Genomic DNA, 21,488 nt, shown 5'->3' with positions numbered 1-21,488 from the left:
CCTTTGATTGCCAAAGTGATGATGTTATAAGGCTAAAGGTAATATTTCTGAAATTTCCCAGTCCATGGCTATCATGTTAAAAAATAGTGTAGTTCTTTGCAAGGGGAAAGATTATTAAAGGAGGGCAAATATGCCATGACACAATTTGGTTTGAATTTTGTATTAAATCTATTTTTATTAATTTCATAATGAAGAAGAAATTGTGTAAGATTTTATTTGTGAAAATTCTTAGTTTAAGAATTTTAAATCAAACACTGAAGATGTATTTCTGTAACTAAAGGAGTAATTTAGACTGGAGAGAAGTAGAGCAGATAGTTATTTTTCATCAGATTGTAGATTAGATGGTGGTACAGAAAGGAGATACTTGCAGGGTAGAAAATAATGCTGAGAAAGGGATCTTTTTCTGCATGCTGGCCTGCAAAAAGGGGTTTTCTTTTGTCTGGAACCCACAGGTGTTGACAGTGGGGTTGGTTTCAAAATGTGTTGAGTGCCGTCATGGTCAGTTCAAACCAGTCCCTCAGGATTTCATGCAGAAATAGAGAATACTGCCTGTGCTGGGAAATTGATTTTGACATACATTTTGCAAATGCCCTTGCATGCTAATGTGATGGTGTTATTAAAATCCTGACTTCCTTGTGCTACAGAACAGTTGGAATTCACAGCAATGTTGCCAGTTTTTAAGAATCTTTGTCATAGAACCTGTAATTTTTTTTTGCCAATTTTATTTGCCTGTTATAACTTCATATTAATTTCATAGTGGAATTTCAGAACTGCTTTCCTGCCTTTTCTTAAAATTAGGGAAAAAAGCCCCCACTTTTTCTCCAATTCTGTCTCATGGTTTTACAAAGTGTTTTATTTTTTTTTCTTCAGATACCTTCTACAGTTTTTTTTCTGTTCTTTAGTTGGTCTCATCCTATCCTTCCTTTACCTTCTTCTATGTTATATACTTTAGGAGATATTGGCTGTATATTTATTAAACAAATATGAACTTGAATTTGCTCTTGGGATTTTAAGTTTGTGTGAAGCTGCACATAATCCTGGAAAAGCTGTGACAAGCAAGAGCAATGCATAATGCTGGTATCACTGTCTTTACATGACAGCTTATTCTTCTTCCCTTAAGTTGTTTTATTTCTTTACACACCAACAAAATTTGAATGGAATTTGTCTTTTTATTTGTTTACTTTACTTTAATATTTTAAGTTTTCTTTCTAATGTAATTAGATTAGGTTCCTAAACTTACTTTTTCTCTTGAACTTTTTTTTTTACTGGTGGTGGGCTGATGTGGAGAAACCACAGTGATTTCCAAGATAATTTCAGAGCCAAAAACCACTATCTTGGAAATTGATGTTCTTTGCTATGAATGGGTGAGTTACTCTAGTTTGCTGGAAGTGGATCTTCAAGGAATCAGAAAGTAGACTTTCACATTGTGGGCTGTTAAAAGCCAGATGCTGTAGCCAGTAGGGTGTTATTGTTGAGGGCAGCTTTAGTACAAAGGACTCTACCACCTGGTACTCATGATGTGTACCTGCTTCTTTCTCTTAAAGCTGGGGACCTGGATTTCTGTCATCATCTCATTTTCCTGGAGTTTTGTGCTGAGTTTGCCCTCTGCTCCATTCCTACTTCTGTAATTAAATTTCACAGCACAGTTTCATAGTACTCAGCCCATGAGTTGATATTGCCATAGCTTGTATTCATTATCACTAATTGTAGTAATCCAAATCTTCGTCTGTCCTGCAAAGTATGACTAAGCAGCTCCTGGTTTTGAAGCATTCTGTAGCTTTTTAAGTTGTGCCTATGGAAGATGCCTATAGAACCAAGTGGAAATTAAGTACTTCTTCACAGAAAAAAAATGGTGAAAGATTTAGTAGAGGATCAGTTTGTAGTTCCAGATTTTGAATTTACAGCAGAAGTAGACCAAATCCTGCAGTAGAGAAGGCTGCAGGAAATGACACCATGATTTTGGCATTGGACAAGAATCAGAGGATGATGAGAAGGGTCTTTTAAGGGTTAAATTATGCATAACTCATTAATCTATCTCCTTTGACTTCACTGAAATATTTATATAATCAACTCCCATTCACTGTAATTGTGTGTTCCTAGCACAATAACATAATAACATGCAAAAGGCACTTCCTTGCCTTAATGGCTTGCATTTCATATAATAGAGAAGTAGTAGTAGTGCATGTCTGAAGCAGTGCTTTATTTGCCTGAGATTTTCTCCTTATAGTGACAATCTTTTATGAGTAAGGAATACTATGCTACTTCTGGACAGTTTTCAGAGACAGAAAAGCCATTTTCAATTGCCATTAGTGAGAGGAAAATAAATGTAAATCTCACTGTTCCATCTTACGGTGCCTTTGGAAATTGCCTCTCTGGCAGGCAGAGAATGTATTGTAACTTGAAAGAAAGTTTTGCCCCACAGTGAGAATACAAAGTATCATTTCTGTTGTTTATTTTTTCTATAAATCTTTCCCTTGCTTACTTTTACTTGCATATATTTGAGCATATTGCACAGCCTAGCAGATAATTATTATAAACAATTAGTTGGTGAGAATCCCGCCACTTTGTAGTTCTGTTTAGCTCTGTTACTGTCAAGAAGACAGTTTGTTTCTTCATAGTAGGCTGTTTACCTGTATGTTAATGGTGAAGTAGGTCTTCCAAGAATTATTTAAGACAGCTCACTGTTCATGAGCTTTGGTTGCTACTGTTATGGTCACAGTATTCAATTATTTCTAGATGTACTTCCAATCCATTCTGCATTTGCTTCAAAACACACTCATTTTATATCAGCCCACCTGTGCTCCCAGTGCACGCTACATGCATGACATTGCCAGATGTGTGTCCAGGCTGAGGCATTGAGTTACTGGTGTGAAAACAGCTCAAATGACAGAGTTGTGAATTGTGAGCATGGTGGCTATGTGGAGATCATGTTTCTGTTTCCCATCCCAAAAAACTGCATCTGCATTTACAGTACCTGGTTATTAAAGTGCTCAGGCTTCTTTAATTCTCCAAGTGTGCATGTGTGGAGCTGGTGGGCCAGATGAAGTATGCTTACTTTGTGATAGAGCAGTTGCTTTCCCACCAAGCCCCATCACTCTTGTCAAAATTAATTCTTTCATAAACTTCTGAATTGTATTTTGTAACATCTTGTAGAAAGAATCACATTTAAAAACATTACTCTCTTGCATTTAATTTTCCTGTGAAGACTATTTTTTTTCACATTTAGGTTTCACCGCTTTGGAAAGTAGTTCTTTGATGGTAGCACATGTGTATATTCATGATGATTTGTTTTGATTGGTTTTTTTCCCCAACTCTGTGGAACTGACTTTTTTGAAATGTCAAGTTTTTTTTTTTTTTTCAACTTTTTCATTTAAGACAGTGGATGTCCCCCAACTGTATGACCCTTTCCCTGCCATCATTTTTCTGCTGGGGTTAATTTGAGCTGCTCATTTTAGACTGCATGAGTTGTTCTGTAATTCCATAATGTCAGTTTTTATTCTTTAACCTTTCTATGAGTTGATTTCCATCCTGCTCCATGCACCATTATTGCATCCTACCTTTCTCTTAGCACACTGGAGGCCTCAAGTGCTACCATAAATGGTGTATTTTCAAATTTGAAACAGCTGCCAATTAAGCAAGATCTGTACTTTGTGGTGAAGTGAATCTAAATGTCAGAAGTTGTTGTGGAGGTGTGCCACAGTGGTGCCTGTTGATACCAGATCCAACAGTGATAAAGGCAGGCCAACCAATTCCATCCTCCTCCTGGATGGAGGACTCTGGTACATTATTCAGGGTCAACTGAGAGTATCTTGGTTAGTCAGAGCATGGTGCTGATGACACCAAGGCCATGGGTATAATCCCATTCATTTAAGAGTTGGATTGATTCTTGTGGGTTCTTCCCAACTCAGAATATTCTGTGATGGCTTAAGGTCACTCCTTTAAGAGATCACTTTGTGACTTTTTAACTTTCATGTCTAAGTGATCATTAGCAGCAATTAATTATGAGTCGTTACCGACATTCCCACAGGCAAAAGGGACCTTACTGCAATCCGTAGTAGATCCTTATCTGTGGAAAAGGGTCTTTACTGGTACTGCTCCATCATTTTTCTAGGACAATGCTGGCTCCATACTTGTTAAGGAAATGGAATTTTTAGTGCTTTTTGATGGGACTCTGCAGATACATTAGCCAAGCATCCCAACACAAGCTGTGACTGATGTCAAGTGTTTCCTATTTCAGAAATGGGAAAGAGAAGAGAGAGACTGGTATTGTTGGTCTTGGCCAGAAAATGAGTAAAGGGACACTAAGTAATGGAATTATGAAATAATTGAATATTTCAGTGTAGATATTAGGAGATTTTCACTCCTTGTCTAACAATAGAAAATACTTCATTACATTGAAAAGGCATAAATTAAAAAATTACGAGAACATTCTTCCTGGGAAGATTTGTAGCCATGACTTGTCTTGGCAAGGTTTGGGGTTTTTTTTTTTTTTTTTTTTTGAGAAAAGTTGTATATTTATGGATTTAACACAAGACATTTCATTTAGAAGAGTTTAAAGAAATAATAAAATCCTGACCTTTGTTTATTAGCCTGTTTAACTATTATACTTACATTGAGCACTTCATGGTAGAGGGGGAGAGAGTAGTTTAGTTGACTGTGCAGTTCTTGCATCTTGCTCTTCAGATCTTCAGACCCTGGCACTGACCATTGTCCAGTAACCAGGTCCTGCACTAAGGGCTCAGTTGGTCTTCTCCAGTCTTGAAGTTTTATATCTTTATAATGTTCCTTCAAAAGCTGCAGCTTCGCTTGGGAAGGAAGGGGAAAAAAAGAGATTGCAATGCGGTGAGACAAACTAGGAAACAAGCTCTGATTCTGTGTAGTGGAATGAGATCTTGAAAATAAAACATGCTGGTGTATTTACAAGCAAAGTGGAAACCAGTGGTGCAAAGTGGAAAGAGCACACAGAAAAAGCCCAGATATTCCCATCTCTGTTCTGTGTTCTCTCCAGGGTCTCTTGTGTGGATGAAATACAATATTTCTGTTGTGAAACTTTAGTTGCGGTGATTCCCATTTCTGTTGTTTAGCAGGAGCCAGGTTTCAGCAAGAAACTGTTTAAAAAGTTACATTAAGAGACTGTTGCTTTGTGTCTGCTGTATACTGCTGTTGAGGGAGAGCTGCCACTCTCTGAGGAGGTATGGGAAAGGACAGGACCAGGGCTAGGGATGAAATGACATGGCAGTGGTCAGGAAAAACAAGCCACTTTTTTCTCCATATGGTGAAAAGTTCCAATGAAAGCAGCTGAGAATAACTAACATCATGGCAGGTACCAATAATATGCATGAAAGATGGAAGCAATTGAAAGCAGAATCTCATTATTCAGTAGTTTGCTATTCTAATGTGTCTTTATAGCTTCTCCAGAAAATGGGGGAACATTATACAGCAATGGAAGTTAAAGGGCTACAAATTTAGCACATAGATGCGACAAAACTGCAGGGATCCTTCTGGTTTAATCAGAATATCTGGTCTGTTTATAGTTTAAATACCATGGTTCAAATAGTCTCACCCATTAGTTTGAGAAGAAAGTAATGAGGAAATAGGGAATGGGTTGTCTGAAAGCAACACATGTGATAAAGTGATTTAGTATTAGAGACATACTGTCTGAATATTCAGGGAGGCCTCAATTCTCCCCAAAATTATGGATGTATAAATTCTGTATATACCAAGTTGGACATACACTTCTTTTTGGAGTTGCTACGTTTCTAATTTTTGTTTCTGAAGAGAAAATACTGAAGAATTTCTCTAGTTGCCAGGACAATCTCATTCTTCTGATTGCTGAAGTTGAAATTCATTCCAGTTAACCCTTTTGATAACTGAAAGGGGCTAAATCAAAAATTTTCAGAACCAGTTTCCAGAACAGAGTATTTTCTTTCCTAGGAGAAAACAAAAGACTTTAGAGAATTCTGGAGCTGAGCAAATGGACCTAACCATCTGATTTTCATAATCTCCCACTTCAAAACAGCTGACTTCTGTGCAAGTATAGGAACAGTATAGGACTTCAGTGTCCTGTTTGGAGGAGAATTCCTGGTCAAATGAAAGGACTTGTGTCTGTATCACTGATGGGGCCAATTTATACCATCAGCCCCTCTCATTTCCTTCCCAGAACTTAATGCATCTGTTATTTTTACTAGTTTAAAATTGCTGCTAGTACACAGTGTGCTTTCCTTAAATGTTACAGTATGAAACTTAGCCACTTTCTGTGCTTGTGTATTTGCTTGAACTATTCCCTCATATGATGTTCCTGTACTTATGGGGTGTATTTTTGTAAAGGTCTTAAGGTTTGTCAGGTGCTGGACCATGCTATTTAAATGCTCTGAACTCATGAACAAAGGATAACTGTAGGAATTGGAAATCTGTTGGGGGGGGGAGGGGGGTGGTGTCCACTTGTGCTGCGGGTTCATGACCCTTTCTCATTGGCCCTGTTGGTTGGCTCAGGACTATTCTGGCCTGAAAGTTTTTGTAACTTTGCATTTCTGTGTAGTGTGTGCAGGTCAGTGGGACGGTCTGCTCCTGGGTTCCCATCTGATGGACATGCATCCCTCACTGTGACAAATATTTCATTTGTCACTCAGTGCACAGTCTGGATGTGTATCCTGATTTGTGCACATATAACACGCTGGTCTTGTGGCTGCCATGTGGTTGGGTTTGTGTGTGGAGGCTATATGAGCAGGCACTGATTGTAGAAGGAAAGGTGCATCTCATGGTTTCATTCAGACATGTAGCCTGGTCTGAAAAGGGCATAGAGTACTTCTGGCCCCATAATTCTTTTTATTATTGATGTGTATGACTCTAGTTGGCATGATAATGTGTTTCAGGTAAATTTTACTTCACCAAACAGAATTTCTGTTGTATGAGTAAGTGTAATTCTCATAATACTAATCAGGACTTCTAGTTTGGGATTGGGAACTATTTTATGGTAAGCTCAGTTTTAAGTGTTGAGAGTGTTTAAAAGCTCTGTCTTGTGTTAAATTTAGAGTGGTGGTGAGTTTGTCATGCTTCTGCATATCATTGTTCAAACGTTATGGATCATAGGTGATACCCTTTAACTCTTTGGGAGTGGCTCTGCCACCTCCACATATTCAAAGCTGGTCCATCTGAATCGTATTTGTAAAATATACAGCTAACTTAAATTGAAGAACTTGCTGGTTTAGTTACATTTATTGGGCACTCAGTGGGTTTTGTATTTCAAACCAAATAAATTGCTAAAGGATTTTTTTTATTAGACATTATCCCAGATTTTGCTTCATGCAATTGAGGTTAACATTTGCATGTTCTGTGACTTTTGTTCTTTCTGAGGATTGTTTCTTGTTGCACATTGTCCTCTGCTAGCCTCTAAGTTCTGTGAGTGTGAGGCTTGTATAGAGCAAAAATAGCTAGAAATGTAGACAGGCAGTATTGGAGGAAGAGAAAACAACATTGGTGTGTGTATGAAAAAATTGATTTAGGAGGGAGGAGAAGGGGACGTCTCAATACTTTGTGTCAGGCTTCATTTTTGCACCAATTATTAGGAGAGATATAAGATCCCTTGCTAATTTTTAGTCCACAATGAAGAAAATATGAAAAAATTTTTTTTCAAGTGCTGTGAATACAATATTCTAGCTGTGAGTTTGGCCATGTCTTAAATTTTCCATAAAAGCAGAAATGAACTAAAAGAGCCCTCATCTGCTTACTTCTTCCAAATATAAATTGGACATGATTTATAAGACTACAGTTACACAAAAATGTGTGCTTTCCTTAGAAGAGCATTTATTCTTCTTTTAGCACTTAGGAACACAACATTTTGCAGGCAATAACTGAAAGTAGTGCAGGCCATATTTCTGAAAGCCAAGCTAGAAGATGCTATTAATACAGTGATTTTGGACATAAGCGCATTAACAGATATTCAGAAGGAGTCAGGACAGAAGAGGCCAGCTTTCTGAAGGGATTCTGGAAGGCATTTCATATTTGCTAATGTTTGGCAGTCTGTTGAAATGAGCATTCAGATTCTGAGCATTAGACATGCAAAGTGATAGAAACCTTTGCCTTCATTTTCTTATGTGCTCTGCAAAGCCTGTCTTGAAGTGGTGTTTTTGAACCTCCCCGCAGTGATCAAAATAAAATGGGACAGATGATGATGATAATAATAATATTGCTGTTTATCTTACATTAGTACATTTGCTGTAGTCATTAAAAGCCTGATTTTTCATGGATGAAATAGAAATACCTGCTTTTCAAGAATGTGTGGATGACTAGGTAAATTAAACAAGTCCATTGTCATTTTTAACTCATTGACCTGGGTAGCAGTCTGAAAGGTAAGTATCTGTAAAAATAGAGTATGGGTAGTAGGAAGCCTACCACTATTTGAAGAAATTAATAAACTGAAACAGCTGATGCCATGAGGAAAGAAAAATAATCTAACTTTGATCAACTTGCTTGTTTTGTGGGTTTTTTTTTTTAAATGAGGACTCCTTCCTGATTTATGGAAAGGTGGTGACCAGTCAGCTCGCTGCTCTGGCAAGCACCCATGTAAATTGCATGGAATACCCACAGCTGTAATACAGATGTGAGAGGGACTGGGTCTAGGTTGACCCTCTCTGACATATTCTCTAGACTTGAGCAAAACTGTACATTTTCTGCATTAACCCAGCTAGGGGTTTTTGGACAGCTTTCTTCTCCAGTGACAGCAGGCCTCCAGCTGGCCTGCCATAGTACCCTTTCCCTGGTGTTAAAACACCACATCTACCCAAGAAGTGCAGCAACTTACAAGTGTATTTGTAAGTGGCAATTTAGGCAGCCCACACATAGTCTTTGCTTACTGTAAAGGTGCAATAACAAATCCTTTCAGGCTGACAGCAAAGTAAGTTTGAGGTTTTAATCTTGGCTGCTCACTGATACTTGCTAATGTGACTCGGAAAACAAATAGGAAAAAAAAATCAGTAATCTGACTGTATACCAATAAAGGTTCTTGGGTTTCATTCTGTCTTCTTTTTCTTTAAATGGACCACTACTCTTAGTGATCTTGTTCACAACAAAGCTCCATAAATAGTTGTAGCAGTCCAGTCAGGAATATTGGTTGGAGCATTGTGGTTTGCAGGAAGGAATTAGCAGCTCAGACTGGTTTTGGGGCTTGGAAAATATTTGCACAAATGTATGTAAGTGTTCAGATTTAGCCTCTCTTAAGGCTGTGCCACTGCTTAAAGAGGGTTTAGGCTCTACCTGGACTGAACTTTTCCTACCACCTTCTTACCATTTGCCTCAGGTCAGTTGAATCAGGAACTGACTTAGCTGAAGTCAGATGTTGCACCAATAACAAAATTTTTATTATGAGCTTTTATTGGATCCTATTCTTGATCTGTCTCAAAAGCCATTTGCACAAAACTGTGCCAAAAGGAATGCAACTGAGTGCAAGGTTGCTTTTCTACTTAGAGAGTTCTTTCTCTCCTTTGTAGCATCCTCCTGCAATTTGTCTATCACAGATATGAGTATAATCAAAAGATTCTGTCATTAGTGTTCTAAGATCACACACATATTCTAAATTCAGGATACATACTTCAATAACTTAGTTAAATAATATATCACATTACAGCTGTATAAGTATATACTTGTAACTGTAAGTATAGTAATAATGTTAATTGATCTAAGAAAAAAAATGGAATTATTCTAACAATTTTTTATTAATCCTATAATACATGATACTAATCATAAGTTACATTATTGATTTGCTTTTTTTACCAAGTTGCCGTAAACAAGATAGGGCAATTTAGTAAAAAAAAGCAAATCAATAGAATTTGAGAACCTTGAGTTTTGCTTTCTAAAACAACTTACTAAATGTAATTCTAAAATCATCCCACCACTAAAAGTTAAGACATGCTCCAGTGTACAATTATTAAAATAGCATATTCAGTATGAATAGTTATTTGTGAGATAGATATTCTCATTTATGAAACCCATCGCTCCTTGTTTTATGCAATTAGCACAGAATAGGGAAATTTTTGTGCTCTGCTGTTCCTTGGCAGAGGTATTCAGTCTTGGGGCTCTATAGCTTACTAATGAATAAAAATGGATTTGTACTTAAACCCTTAACTGTGCATAGCAAGGTTTTAGCACATTATAAAATCTAAAATTACATCAGAGTATGTGAACAGAATTAACAAGTGGATGGAGCTGCTTTCACTGAAAAGTAGGGGGTTTGATTTTGGATGATTTAAATAAGGCTTTAGTCATGCAAATATTTGCTAGTTCCTGTTAATTCCTTTTTCTTTCCTCAGAAATACATTATCTTTTAATTTCTGTTCTTTCAGTTTACATAGATGGTAAAATTAAATTATTTTCTATTTGATTATATTTGCACAATAAGAAGGAAGGCAGTGTAGACCAAACAGACTGATGGAGGTGATAGTCCTTTTAGCAGACATTTTCAGTGCTGAAACTCAAGCTTTCTGCTCCCAAAATGACATTTTAACCCCATATGATAAGTAGGCATTTAGCAGTACAGCTGCTTGCTATGAATTCAGACGTTGACAATTGTATTTTGTAGCGGTCCAATCCAATCAGTGTAATAAGAGTGATAAGGTCAGCCATTCCAGGTTGGACCTGCCTCCCATACCTCTGGATTGTGGCTCACCTCAATGGGATCTAGCTGCTTGTGCTGTTTTGCAGAAGGCTTGGTAGCAAAATTTAAGGCATGTCAGGAACTTAAGGCATTAAACTGGAGTGAATTCAGGCTGTGGCTAGCATCAGAGCAGGATTTGCAGATTACAATACAGACTGAAATGCCTAGTTCTTCCTGGATCTGGACTTCACTTGCTGAATAGTGTCTGCTGTTCAGAATGAAAGAGTGATGCTGTAATGTACTTAGGCTGTTTTCTCCTCCAGTGATTTTAATTTTTCTTGCTTTCTGTAGACTAACTGAGAGAAGTAAATCAAAGATCTGTCAATATTTTATTGGCAGGTTTGTTCACAGTCATCAGTTAGATACACAGAAGAGCAGAGAAGGCAAAAAACTAAGATCTCATAATCGTTCATCATGTAAATTAAGTTTCTTTTCATTTGTTTGTTGTGGGGAAGATATAGAATGTTGTAAAAAATGGTGTATTACAAAGATGGTAAAATTAGTGTGATCTTTTATGAGAGATTCATTTGTGAAGCAGGGTTAGTTTTACTTTATTTTAAAATCATGTAGTTAATTGGAATTCCTGTACAACTCATGAGGGCACAAACAGTAAAAAAGAACCAAACAGATATAGTTGTTTGAAAAGCCAAAACAAAAGCCTTATCATAATTAAGAAGTGTTATGTTTAGTTGAGGTTACAGTGAATACCCCATTTTACATGCTGTCCTTGAGCAGAGAGGCTGCCTGGCCTCTGTCTCTGCTTGCATTTAGGTTTTTCTCTTTTCACTTGAAAGGCTGTTGAGAATTATTGAATGTTTTGCTTCTTATTAGCACCTTCATAAAACTGATGGCAATTTCTGGAGTGAATCAGAAATTGGCTGGAAGAATCAGTATCAGCTTCAGTACAGGTTAGCAAGGTTGTGTCTGTGCAGTACTTATTGTCAGTTGTTCAGTTGTGGTAGTCTTCATCTTAAGGCAGACCAAAAGAATGCAGAAAAATTGACATTAGTCAAGTCCATTGACTTGACCATCACAGTGAAGGTTTTTTTGTATCAGAGCAAGGATGAGGACTAAGGATTTTCTTATTTGTTGGGGATTTTTTGAGTATCTGGTACCAGTGGTGGTTGACAGAGTAAGCATCAATGCCAGTTAAATTAGCAGCTTAAATTTCAGTTGTTATTTTGATTTGTGGCTTTCCAGATGCAGCCCAGTTTGAGAATGAAGAATGGGGCTTTTTCTGCTGTCAGTGCAATTGTCAAGGACCAGCTGTTTAGGCCTCAGGCAAACAATTCCTTTTCTTGAAGTCAAGGCTCATGCTTTTAGGACTTCAAGTGGATCTGCAGCTTTATTCCCATTTCCATATGTTAAACCTGCTGCACTAGGGAGCAGGCTAATCGTGGGTGCTGAGGCAGATAAATAAAATTCCAAAGTAATGTATTTATTACACTCTTTAGGTTTGGTGTCAGCATTATTGTCTGTGCTGCCTCAGGCAGCTGTGAGGTAGAGATCATTGCTTTGTATTTGATATGCTATTTTCTCACTAACCATGGTTGTAAGTCAGAGCACTGGCTTGAAGACATTTGATGATGTGTGATTGTGACAGCACACATGCTAATCTATCGTACAGATACACCCAAGTAACTTGAAAAATGTCTTCTACCAGTAACTTCACTGCTAATATTTCTACAGTCACATGTTGCTGACAGCATGCCACCAACTCAGACTGCTCCTCTCCTTCCCTGTGGTCATGGACATGAAGGTCTGGTAGAGCAGATGCTTCCACAGTAGTTAACCATTCTGATGGTGCTTGTATTGCCTATGTGAGAAATTAAAACATTTCTCTGGTAAGGGTTTGCCATCAGGTATTGCTGTACTGCCTGGAACAGGCCTGCTGTTCTTCAGTATGTCAAGTGTAAGGAGGCTGGATTTTGTGCTGTTGATGACTGCAGGATAGAGACATTGCACCCTTCATTGGCAACTACACCCTTCATTGGCAACTGAACTCTATCACTGAACCTTTTCTTTTCAGCTCCCTGGTAGTTTCCTCTTTCTTTTTTTTATTTCTTTTTGTAGTTTAGGAGTAGTTTTCACCATTTTGTCTATTTAGTCTTGTCTTACAGTTGGATGATGAATATTGTGGAGTACACAGTCATAGAATCACTAAGAGTCTAAAATCCTGTTCAACTTTTGACCAAACACTACCATATCAAATAAACCATAGAAATAAGTGCCACATCCAGTCATCTCTCAAACACTTCCAAGGATGGTGACTCCACTGCTTCCCTGGGCAGCCTCTTTCATTCCTTAACCACCCCTTCAGTAAAGAAATTGATTTCCAACCTGAACCTCCCCTGGTGCAACTTGAGGCTATGTCCCTAGATCTGTCACTTGTTACCTGAGAGAAGAGGCCAACCCTCACCTGGCTACAGCCTCCTTTCAGGCAGTTGTAGAGAACAGTAAGGTCACCCCTGAAACTCCATTTCTCCAGGCTAAACCCTCCCAGATACCTCAGTTGCGCATCATATAATTTATTTACTTCTAGACCCTTCACCAGCTCTCTTTCCCTTCCCTGGACCTGCTCCAGCACCTCAATGTCCTTCCTGTAGTGAGGGGCCCAGAAATGGACACAGTACTTGAGGTGTGGCCTCACCAGTGCCAAGTACAGGAGACAGTCATTGCCCTGGTCCTGCTGGCCATGCTCTTCCTGATACAGGCCAAGACACCACTGGCCTCCTTGGCCATAAAGAGAGATCAGGTTAGTCTAGCAGAAGCTGTCTTTCTTGGATCCCCTGGTTGTCCTCAGTAGTGTAATATGCTTTTATTTACCCTTTATTCTGATCTTCTGTAAAACTGGCTGCTGGCAATTAAATTGCTTTTTATTATATCAGTAGAACTAAAACAATTAAACATGCTTTTTGTGCAAAAAACAAATGCACAAAATCTGCCTTATGCTCTGACATTGAGTCCACCAAACAGATTTTAACAGCTAACAAATCTGTATCTTGTTTAACTGAAATCAAGTGAAGTAAACTTGACAGAATATGTGGTATGAGAAAAATTCTTATGCTGTGAAGAACTGATTTAATACTTCTTAGTCTCATTTAATTGCTATCACAGATGACCATGGTGATGACTTATTTAACTGAATCTTTCAGGCCTGGTCTTTCCAGTGGTCTGGTCTATCTGAAAGATGTAAAATTAATCCTGGCCACTCACATGTGAAATTAAGCATTACCAATCAGTCATCTTTAAGGCTGCGTACTCTAAATCCTAAAAAGTATTTTTTATATAGGTTCTGAATCTTTGATCTGCAGATAACAGGATTATCTTTTCTCTTGTGGTTTTGTGTGCGGGGGACACTTCCCCCACTTTGCATATAATGTAAAATATTTACTCTGCTTTTCAAAATATGTTCATTTGTTAGGAAATATCTAGGCATCAAAATAAAGGTAAATATAACCACAGGGACTTTAATTTGTTGAGGTTAAAAATGAGTGGAAATTTTAAAAAAACAAAAAAATAACAGGGGAGTTTTCTCTTAAAATGACATTGTGTTTAAAGCAATGTAGAATTTAGTAGCAGATCTATTTCTTGTTTATCTATAATCTTGTTTACTGTTAGTTTATTGGTAACACAATTCAATGCCTGTTAAATATGGGGACATTGCCCATTGCTATGAGTTGTCATCATTCCACTGAAGTGAATGAAAGTGGCTGAAGATCTGCCAAATATTTGCTTTCTGTAAGCTCTGAAGTCTCTACTTTCTCAGCATCGTGGTAAAAATAGTTTTGTTCTCTCTTATTTAAGTGAACTGCCAGCAATTGTTTTTTCTGTTTAAACCTAGATCTGTGTTACAGGGTTGAAGTGCACATATGGATGAGGAAATTAGGGTAGTTACCCCTAAAATCACAGATTCTTTGAGATCATCCCCTCTTTTCATATGCAAATATAAGATTACTTCTGCACTTCCAGCACTGTTGAATTTTATTTGTTTGTCTTCTTACACCCTTTAGTATCTACCACTTGACACCATTTATTTTCCTCTTGCACTGGTCTGTCTGAACATCATACAGGTGGGTCAGATTTTTTACTTGTTCTGCACAACATTTCTTTAGGTCCCCCTCTTTTCTCCTCCTGAGATGATATCTGAAATCTAATTCCTTTATTGGTAGCGTCAACAGGGCAAAAAATCCTGGTTTTTTCTCTGACAGATTTTTAGTCTAGATATTGTACAAACTGACCAAAGGATGTAGGCTACAGGAAGCATGACTGACGGGAGAAGTCCAGCCAGGAGCTATCCATACAATGACTCTTGTTGGCTTTAAAAAATGTTTCTTGGGGAAATACTTTGTTCTGAACTTATTCCCAAGTTTACACTTCTTAAAAACTTGGATAATCAACCTACTGCATTGAAAACAAATTTAGTGAAAGGAGAAAGACCTTGGGAGCATAACCCTTCCTTTTCTTCCCCTTTATTTTTCTCCAAGATTCCAATCTTGTATTAGGCTTGTCAGAGGCGTTACATATTTGGTACTCTCTTGCCTCCCACTTCTTCAGGGCACATAAATCCATTCAACTCTATCACCTTTGGGATATTGCTAACATACAACTCTCTTGATCAGTCCACTGTGAAAATTCCTTCTGCTGCCTTCATTTCCTCCTGTTTGGACTGCTGTAACTCACAGCTTTTGGGCAGTTAACTGCTGCAATACTCTGTAGGATTGGTACTCACAGTAGGCTATCACAACCCAAAATGTTTCAGACAGTGACTGCTGTGTGCTTTAATTCCTAAAATCTTCAACAATGTGGTCACTTAATTGTGTCAAAAAACTTGAATTCGTTGGCATGTTTTCATTGAATTCCTCCTTCTAAATCAGCTTGCATTTTGTTGATAATCTAAAGGGTTTTTTTTCAGTCTCAATGATTCTATGATCATAGTTAATACCTTCCCTGACCTCAAGTGTAGTGCCATTCAATGTCAGATCTCTCTGCTGCAGGAGATTTTTCATTTGCTTTTAATTCCAGATCTTCCCTCTTCAGATCAAAGGTTCCATGGTGAGTGATTAAAAAAAGGACTACTAAGTGGGTAGAAATTGATTGGATGTGAGGTACTTGAACAGGGAGAAAGATTATATTTTTCTCAGAAAATGGATGCCACTGAGTTCTGCTGCCTGAAAGATGATTATAGTAATTTAAGTTGATCACAATTAGACCTTTAAATTTGCATAGCCTTGAACTCAAGCATTTTTATTTAAATTCATCACTCATTATGCCTTTACATGAACTGTTCAGAGTCTGAGGACTGCATAATTTACAACAAAGAAACAAGTCACCGAACGTAATGAGCTAAACTTCTAACAATACCCTCAAATTTCACCTGCAATTAATCACTCATGCTCAGTTGCAGGCAAAAATGTTAGCATTTACACATGTAACTGCATGTAGGCACAGTCAGACAGAACCTTTCAGTACTGTCACCCCTGTTGGATTTCAGGCAAAAGAAATAAATTGAAATACTTTTCTTTTAAGGTCCAAGTGAATTATTGTTCCATAACATTAGGGTAGTAGATTAATAAGAGCACACTAGACGTACGTTCTGTTCTTCTTTTTATGACAGAAATAACAAAGTACGAGGCCGGAGAAACGTGCATGTTGTAGACTTGATTTACATACAGCTGTAAAGCATTTTTAGGACTGGATATTTGTTTAGCTGTGCGTGATTGTGAGTTTTGCCTTTAAATTGCCCAGAACGAGTGGTTGGACCCAGGTCAGGAGTGGCCACGGGTTGCAGACTGCTGCAGCTGTGGGATGCAAACTTGCAAGGGTGTGAAAAGGGCCTGAAGGGCTCTGTGAGCACAGGGCTCCCCAAAAGGAGTTTTTTTGTTGTCAACTCTGGTATGATGGCCTTTGGCATTGTGAAAAACCTTCCTATGGGACAAAGAATGTTATGGAGCATGTGGTGCAGTCACAGTGATACTTCTGAAATACAAAAAATCTTGAGTTTCCATAAAGTGGAAAAGCAAGCAAAAACCAAACCACAACAAGCAAAAAATAATAATTGAAATAACACATGTATCTTTTGGGCTGTCACTTTAAAATTCTGATTACTTGTCTAGAGTAAGTTTTAACTTTATGATTTGAATTGGCACTTTTTATGTGGTTTCCCTTTCCCCACTTCCATGCTTTCCAGGCTTCCCAAGACATGTTTTGTTCATTTGGTTTTAATTCAGTCCCAGCTAAGTATCTTAGTGCCAAAAAAATTCCTATGTGGGCAAAGAAGGGAGCTTGTGATGCAGTCACTGACTGGTCTTTATGGCCACATTTGTTCTGGTAGGAGCAGCAGCCAAAGACTGTTCTGGGTCCCATGGCCAAGTGACCTGGCACAGCTTGTGTCCATGCAACTAAATTAATTTATATCACCCAAACAGGGTGATCTAATCCAAACTTACTTCTAGGAATACTCCCTGGCCTGGACTATTTCTTTTGAAACTCTACCTGAAACTGTGCCAGATGGTTTTCTGTACAGGCAGGCACGTGCAGACCTTCACCTCTGCCCTGGCTGTGGTTGATGGCTGTGGGTCTCACTTTATCAACCTGTGTCAGGTGCAGACACTGACTGGCACAGGTCTTCTCTGTGGCCTTCCACCAATTCTAACTCTTGGGCTTTGTGATACTAAAGTTTCCAAAGCTCTGTTAAGGTCTTCTCTGTTAATGCCTCTGTTAAGGCATTGTGCTTGTACAGACAGGCTGATGGGAAACCCATGGAAATTACCATTTTTAAAGAAAAACTAGAAAATTAATCCAATTGTGAAGGAGAAATTCTTTGTGTCTACAATAATGGCAAATTAGAGAACTGAAAATACTGGCCTTCTTAATGTGTACATATTTTTGTAAATTAATTTCTACCAAAATGTTTCTAAATTTAAGTGAAAACTATCACAATGGAATGTGCTAGAGAAGAGCCAAACTCAGCACAAAACACTTATCAAAGATCTTAAGGGAATAAAATTGAAGGAGCAATGTACAAAACTTTTGTGTTTATCAAATACATTTAAAATCAACCCACCTGTGGGTCAAAAAGCATGAGTGCCACCAAGCCCTCTTTCAAGTGAAAACTAAATTAAGATCTGGGGAGTCTTTTATAGAATACATTAGGTAAGGATGTCCTGCAGCACTTTTCTGATCTACATGTGACATTAGAGCTTTCTGATTTTTCGTAAGAGCTACCTCAACTGGTAAAAATAACATAATAAAGTCATAAAAATAACATAATAAATGGAAAATAGTTTAAGGTATAGCCTATGGACATGGAAGAAGAGCATGGCTTTTCCAGTCACGGGAAAGGAAGAGGATTGATATTTACACTGTCATTAGCAGAGATGTTTCCGAACTGCTGGCAGCCAGCTTAGGTAGCAGAACATGTTTGTATTTATTCTTTGTACACACATTTGCTTTTACAACACAAACAGCTTCAAAAATCACAGACACTTTGTTTTAATGAGTAATATTTTCACTGGCTTCATTTTATCTCTGTTGTCTCCTTGCAGGTCAAAGCAACAGATGCGGATGCTGACCAGTTTGGAGAAATTGAGTATTCTCTTTACGATGGATTTAATTTTTATGAAAAATCCAAAGCTTTCCAGATTGACCCACACACTGGTCAGATCTTTGTGTCTCAAGACATTGACAGAGAAGGAGATCCAACCACCTATGATCTCTTAGTAAAAGCTACAGATGGGGTAAGTTTCACCTTTCTACACTGCCAGATTTGTGAATGCATTTGCAAATCTGGATGTCTGGTATACTTTTAGATGAGAATGTCGCAACTATGTAAAAATTGCATAAATTTGAATAAAATGTCTTGTCCTTAAAGAGAGCAGAAAATTATATTAATGAACTGTGAATTTCTACACAGACTGATACAATTGGCTGGGAAATACCCAATAACTCCTAAATAAAGTCTGGAAAAATGTTTCTAGGATGTTAGTCCTTGCTAATTTTCTTCTTCCTATTGGAACCAATGGACTCCAAGTTACTTCTGCTCCCTGCTTTCAAGACCACTGCAGCAGTAATAAGACAGTACCATGGCCTAGAACTGCATGGCTACTGTGGGTGACAGTGACTATCCTGGGTAAGTTCCTTGTCCTTTCTAGCTGGCTGATGCCATTGCTGCAGCTGTGGCTGGGTGCAGCCTCTCTGCAGCTGCGTGTCTGGAAATTTTCCCACTTTTCAAGATCTGGTGCTTGGAAGTAAGCATTCATGGTACAGCAAGGGCAGGGTAGTTGTGTGTGCTTGAAATAGTCCATGGCAGATCCTGGCAAGGAGGGTGAGGAGACATTTGCTGTGGTGTGAACATATTAAGATGTCTGGGGATGGACACCTTGCCCACCTGATGCCATGTAACAAAAAATTTTGCTGGTAAGCTCCAAAAAATAATGGAAGAAAACTATTAATCATATTTTCATTACAAAATATTTGTTTTGTGATTTGCAGTCTGAGGTTGTTTGCTTTATAAGGCCCAGTTCATACTTGTCTTTTCCTTTTTCAACTTAATAGTGAATTGTGAAGAAGCTGAAGAAAAGGTTATTGGTTGCCTTCAAATGTTAAAATTACATAAGGACACTTTTTGAAATGTTATTCAGGTCACATTTTGCAGTATAATTTGTCTTGAAAAACAGTGAAATGAAATTATTTTGGGTTATGCAGTTTTTATTTCTTACTTTGAATATTAAAATTGCATTGAAGATAACGTCCTATGTGTATCTAATATAACTTTTTTTAAAAAGTTGATGGTTGTATTAATTATTTCATTTTGAGAATGTAGCCATTGAGGGTATATCTGTTTTGTTGAATTCAGATATTTGTGTAATAGATAAACAATGTTTTTTCTTTAGCTGTCCCAATTCAGTGCTCATTTCAGAAGCTACGGAAATATTCTTGAATTAATATTGCCTTTAGCAGTGTGCTTTTTATTCCTCATAGATTTCTTTAGAGCAGAAAAAAATTACATAAATATATTAGTACGTTTGTTTCCATTTGTCTGATTTGAATTTCTAATAACTTGACCCTGGTAATTGCAAGGGGTTTGGACTGGAAAACCTTTGAAAAGTCTCTTCCTACTCAAACCATTCTATGATTTTAATATAAGGATTTAAGAGTGGGTTTTTCCAGGACGTTGTCTGTAATGTCTATAGCAGAGGTAGTTCTATCTGACCATTTTGGAATTTCACTTGTATGTGATTTCTGCCTTCAAAATTTATACTTGAATATATCCAAAAAACTTTGAAGAGTAAAGCAGTCTGTATTGAAATGTATAACAGCAGAAAATTAGGCTTTCTTCTATACTTCATAATTTTATTTTTCCTATCATTCATGTGTTTTGAAGCTGTATAAATGTTAAGGACACATACACATGTCTGTAATATCAAGATTAATCACTAATAAAGGGTATGTGAGAGCTGACCAATAGTAGTGAAATTCTGTGAAGTTTCTAAGATACTCAGTCAGGTACAGAAAATTATTTTGAAAATCTGAAAGAAAATATATTTGCATGAAGAAAAACTTGATGCCTTAGTTTTTTTAGTTAAATTACTGCTCTATTGATAAATCTTACCTTAAATTAAAAGAAAATAGGCAATGCTTTGAAACTATTGGGTATTTAATTTTTAAATTGGTCTGTCATTTATCTCAATTTATGGACCTTGTGTTTTCAGAAGTTCAGTAATGGGGAGAAAGATTCAGTTTTTTATTGCCTTGTTTGTGACAGGTAAGGCTTGATCTTTTTACTGGAAGTCAGCACTTTGTAGAAGTTTGCCTACCTGACACTTAAATACTAAAGCACCTAAATTCAACATCAGCTTTTCAAAGTTTTTAGTGCACCTGAAGTTGTGTTGACCAACTCTCTACCTTTAAAGCAGAATTGTAGTAGGATATTTGTCTTATTTCCTGGCATTCTGCTGCTGATTTTGATGGATTAAAGATGTTAGGTATGGGGCTCAAAGTAGAGGCTGTGATCAGAGGAGAAATGTGCACAGAAAAGAGAGGAAGGAAGAAAGGTCACCTGTGACAAAGAAGGGTAGAGAGATGAAAAGGAAAGAAAATAAAACAGTTAATTAGAAATGAGGAGGAAAATAAAGTATTTTCCAGGTGGTGTGCAGTTTATCTTACAGCAAAACTATCAGTTTCCTCCACCTGTTCCTGGCTACTCCATTACTTGGCTTTAGAACCTGTCAGTTGTGTTTCTAATGCATTGTGTAGAAAATGTTAGGAGTGAACTTTAATTGCATACAAGAGCCCATGGAGAGGCAGGTGGAAAACAGCTTCTGTTAAACTGGTTTTAAATAAACATCCTGTGAGAGCTTGTGGGAGTACTCTCATTGATTAAGCAAAGATGAAAAGAAGTATCCTTGTCTCTCCTATATGGAATGATAAGTGTCTTCAGTTTTTCAGCTGCTTCATCATCACTGCAAAGGGTTCAGTACACCATCAGCAGGGTATTAGTGACTCTTACTGCCTTTCTGTATAGAGACATGTTGTCTCTTGCTTTTTGGTAATCCCCCCTGCCTATCCAATGTTATTTTTCTTTTACATTGGAGCAATTGAAACCTAGATATCAACACTTGACACTCACAGGCAAAGCTTCTGAAGAACTTAAGGCTTTTGAAATATTTGGAGACATCTCTCCACTTGGACAGCATTACTTCAAGTTGACATATCCTTTAGGTTTACCAAAAAAAAGCCTTTATGTCAGAGATTCTGTATCTAACAGTTCAGTTTGGAACAAAAATTTGATAGCATGGTTAACTGGCATAAACTTTGGAGGCTGTGATGAAAGGCTTGA

General features: G+C 37.6%; 1 protein-coding gene across 1 annotated transcript in view; it reads left to right on the top strand.

Annotated features, from left to right (window-relative positions):
* Positions 1-18,145: 18,145 nt before the first annotated feature.
* DCHS2 (dachsous cadherin-related 2) overlaps positions 18,146-21,488 on the top strand; it is a 61,543-nt gene continuing 58,200 nt past the window's right edge. The window contains 2 exon segments of the mRNA XM_059844420.1: positions 18,146-18,167; positions 18,170-18,387. Coding sequence (XP_059700403.1) covers positions 18,146-18,167; positions 18,170-18,387 — 240 coding nt within the window.

The sequence above is a fragment of the Haemorhous mexicanus genome, chromosome 4, assembly GCF_027477595.1.
Source record: "Haemorhous mexicanus isolate bHaeMex1 chromosome 4, bHaeMex1.pri, whole genome shotgun sequence".
In the NCBI taxonomy this organism is placed as follows: Eukaryota; Metazoa; Chordata; class Aves; order Passeriformes; family Fringillidae; genus Haemorhous; species Haemorhous mexicanus.
This window is presented reverse-complemented; position numbering and strand designations above follow the sequence as displayed.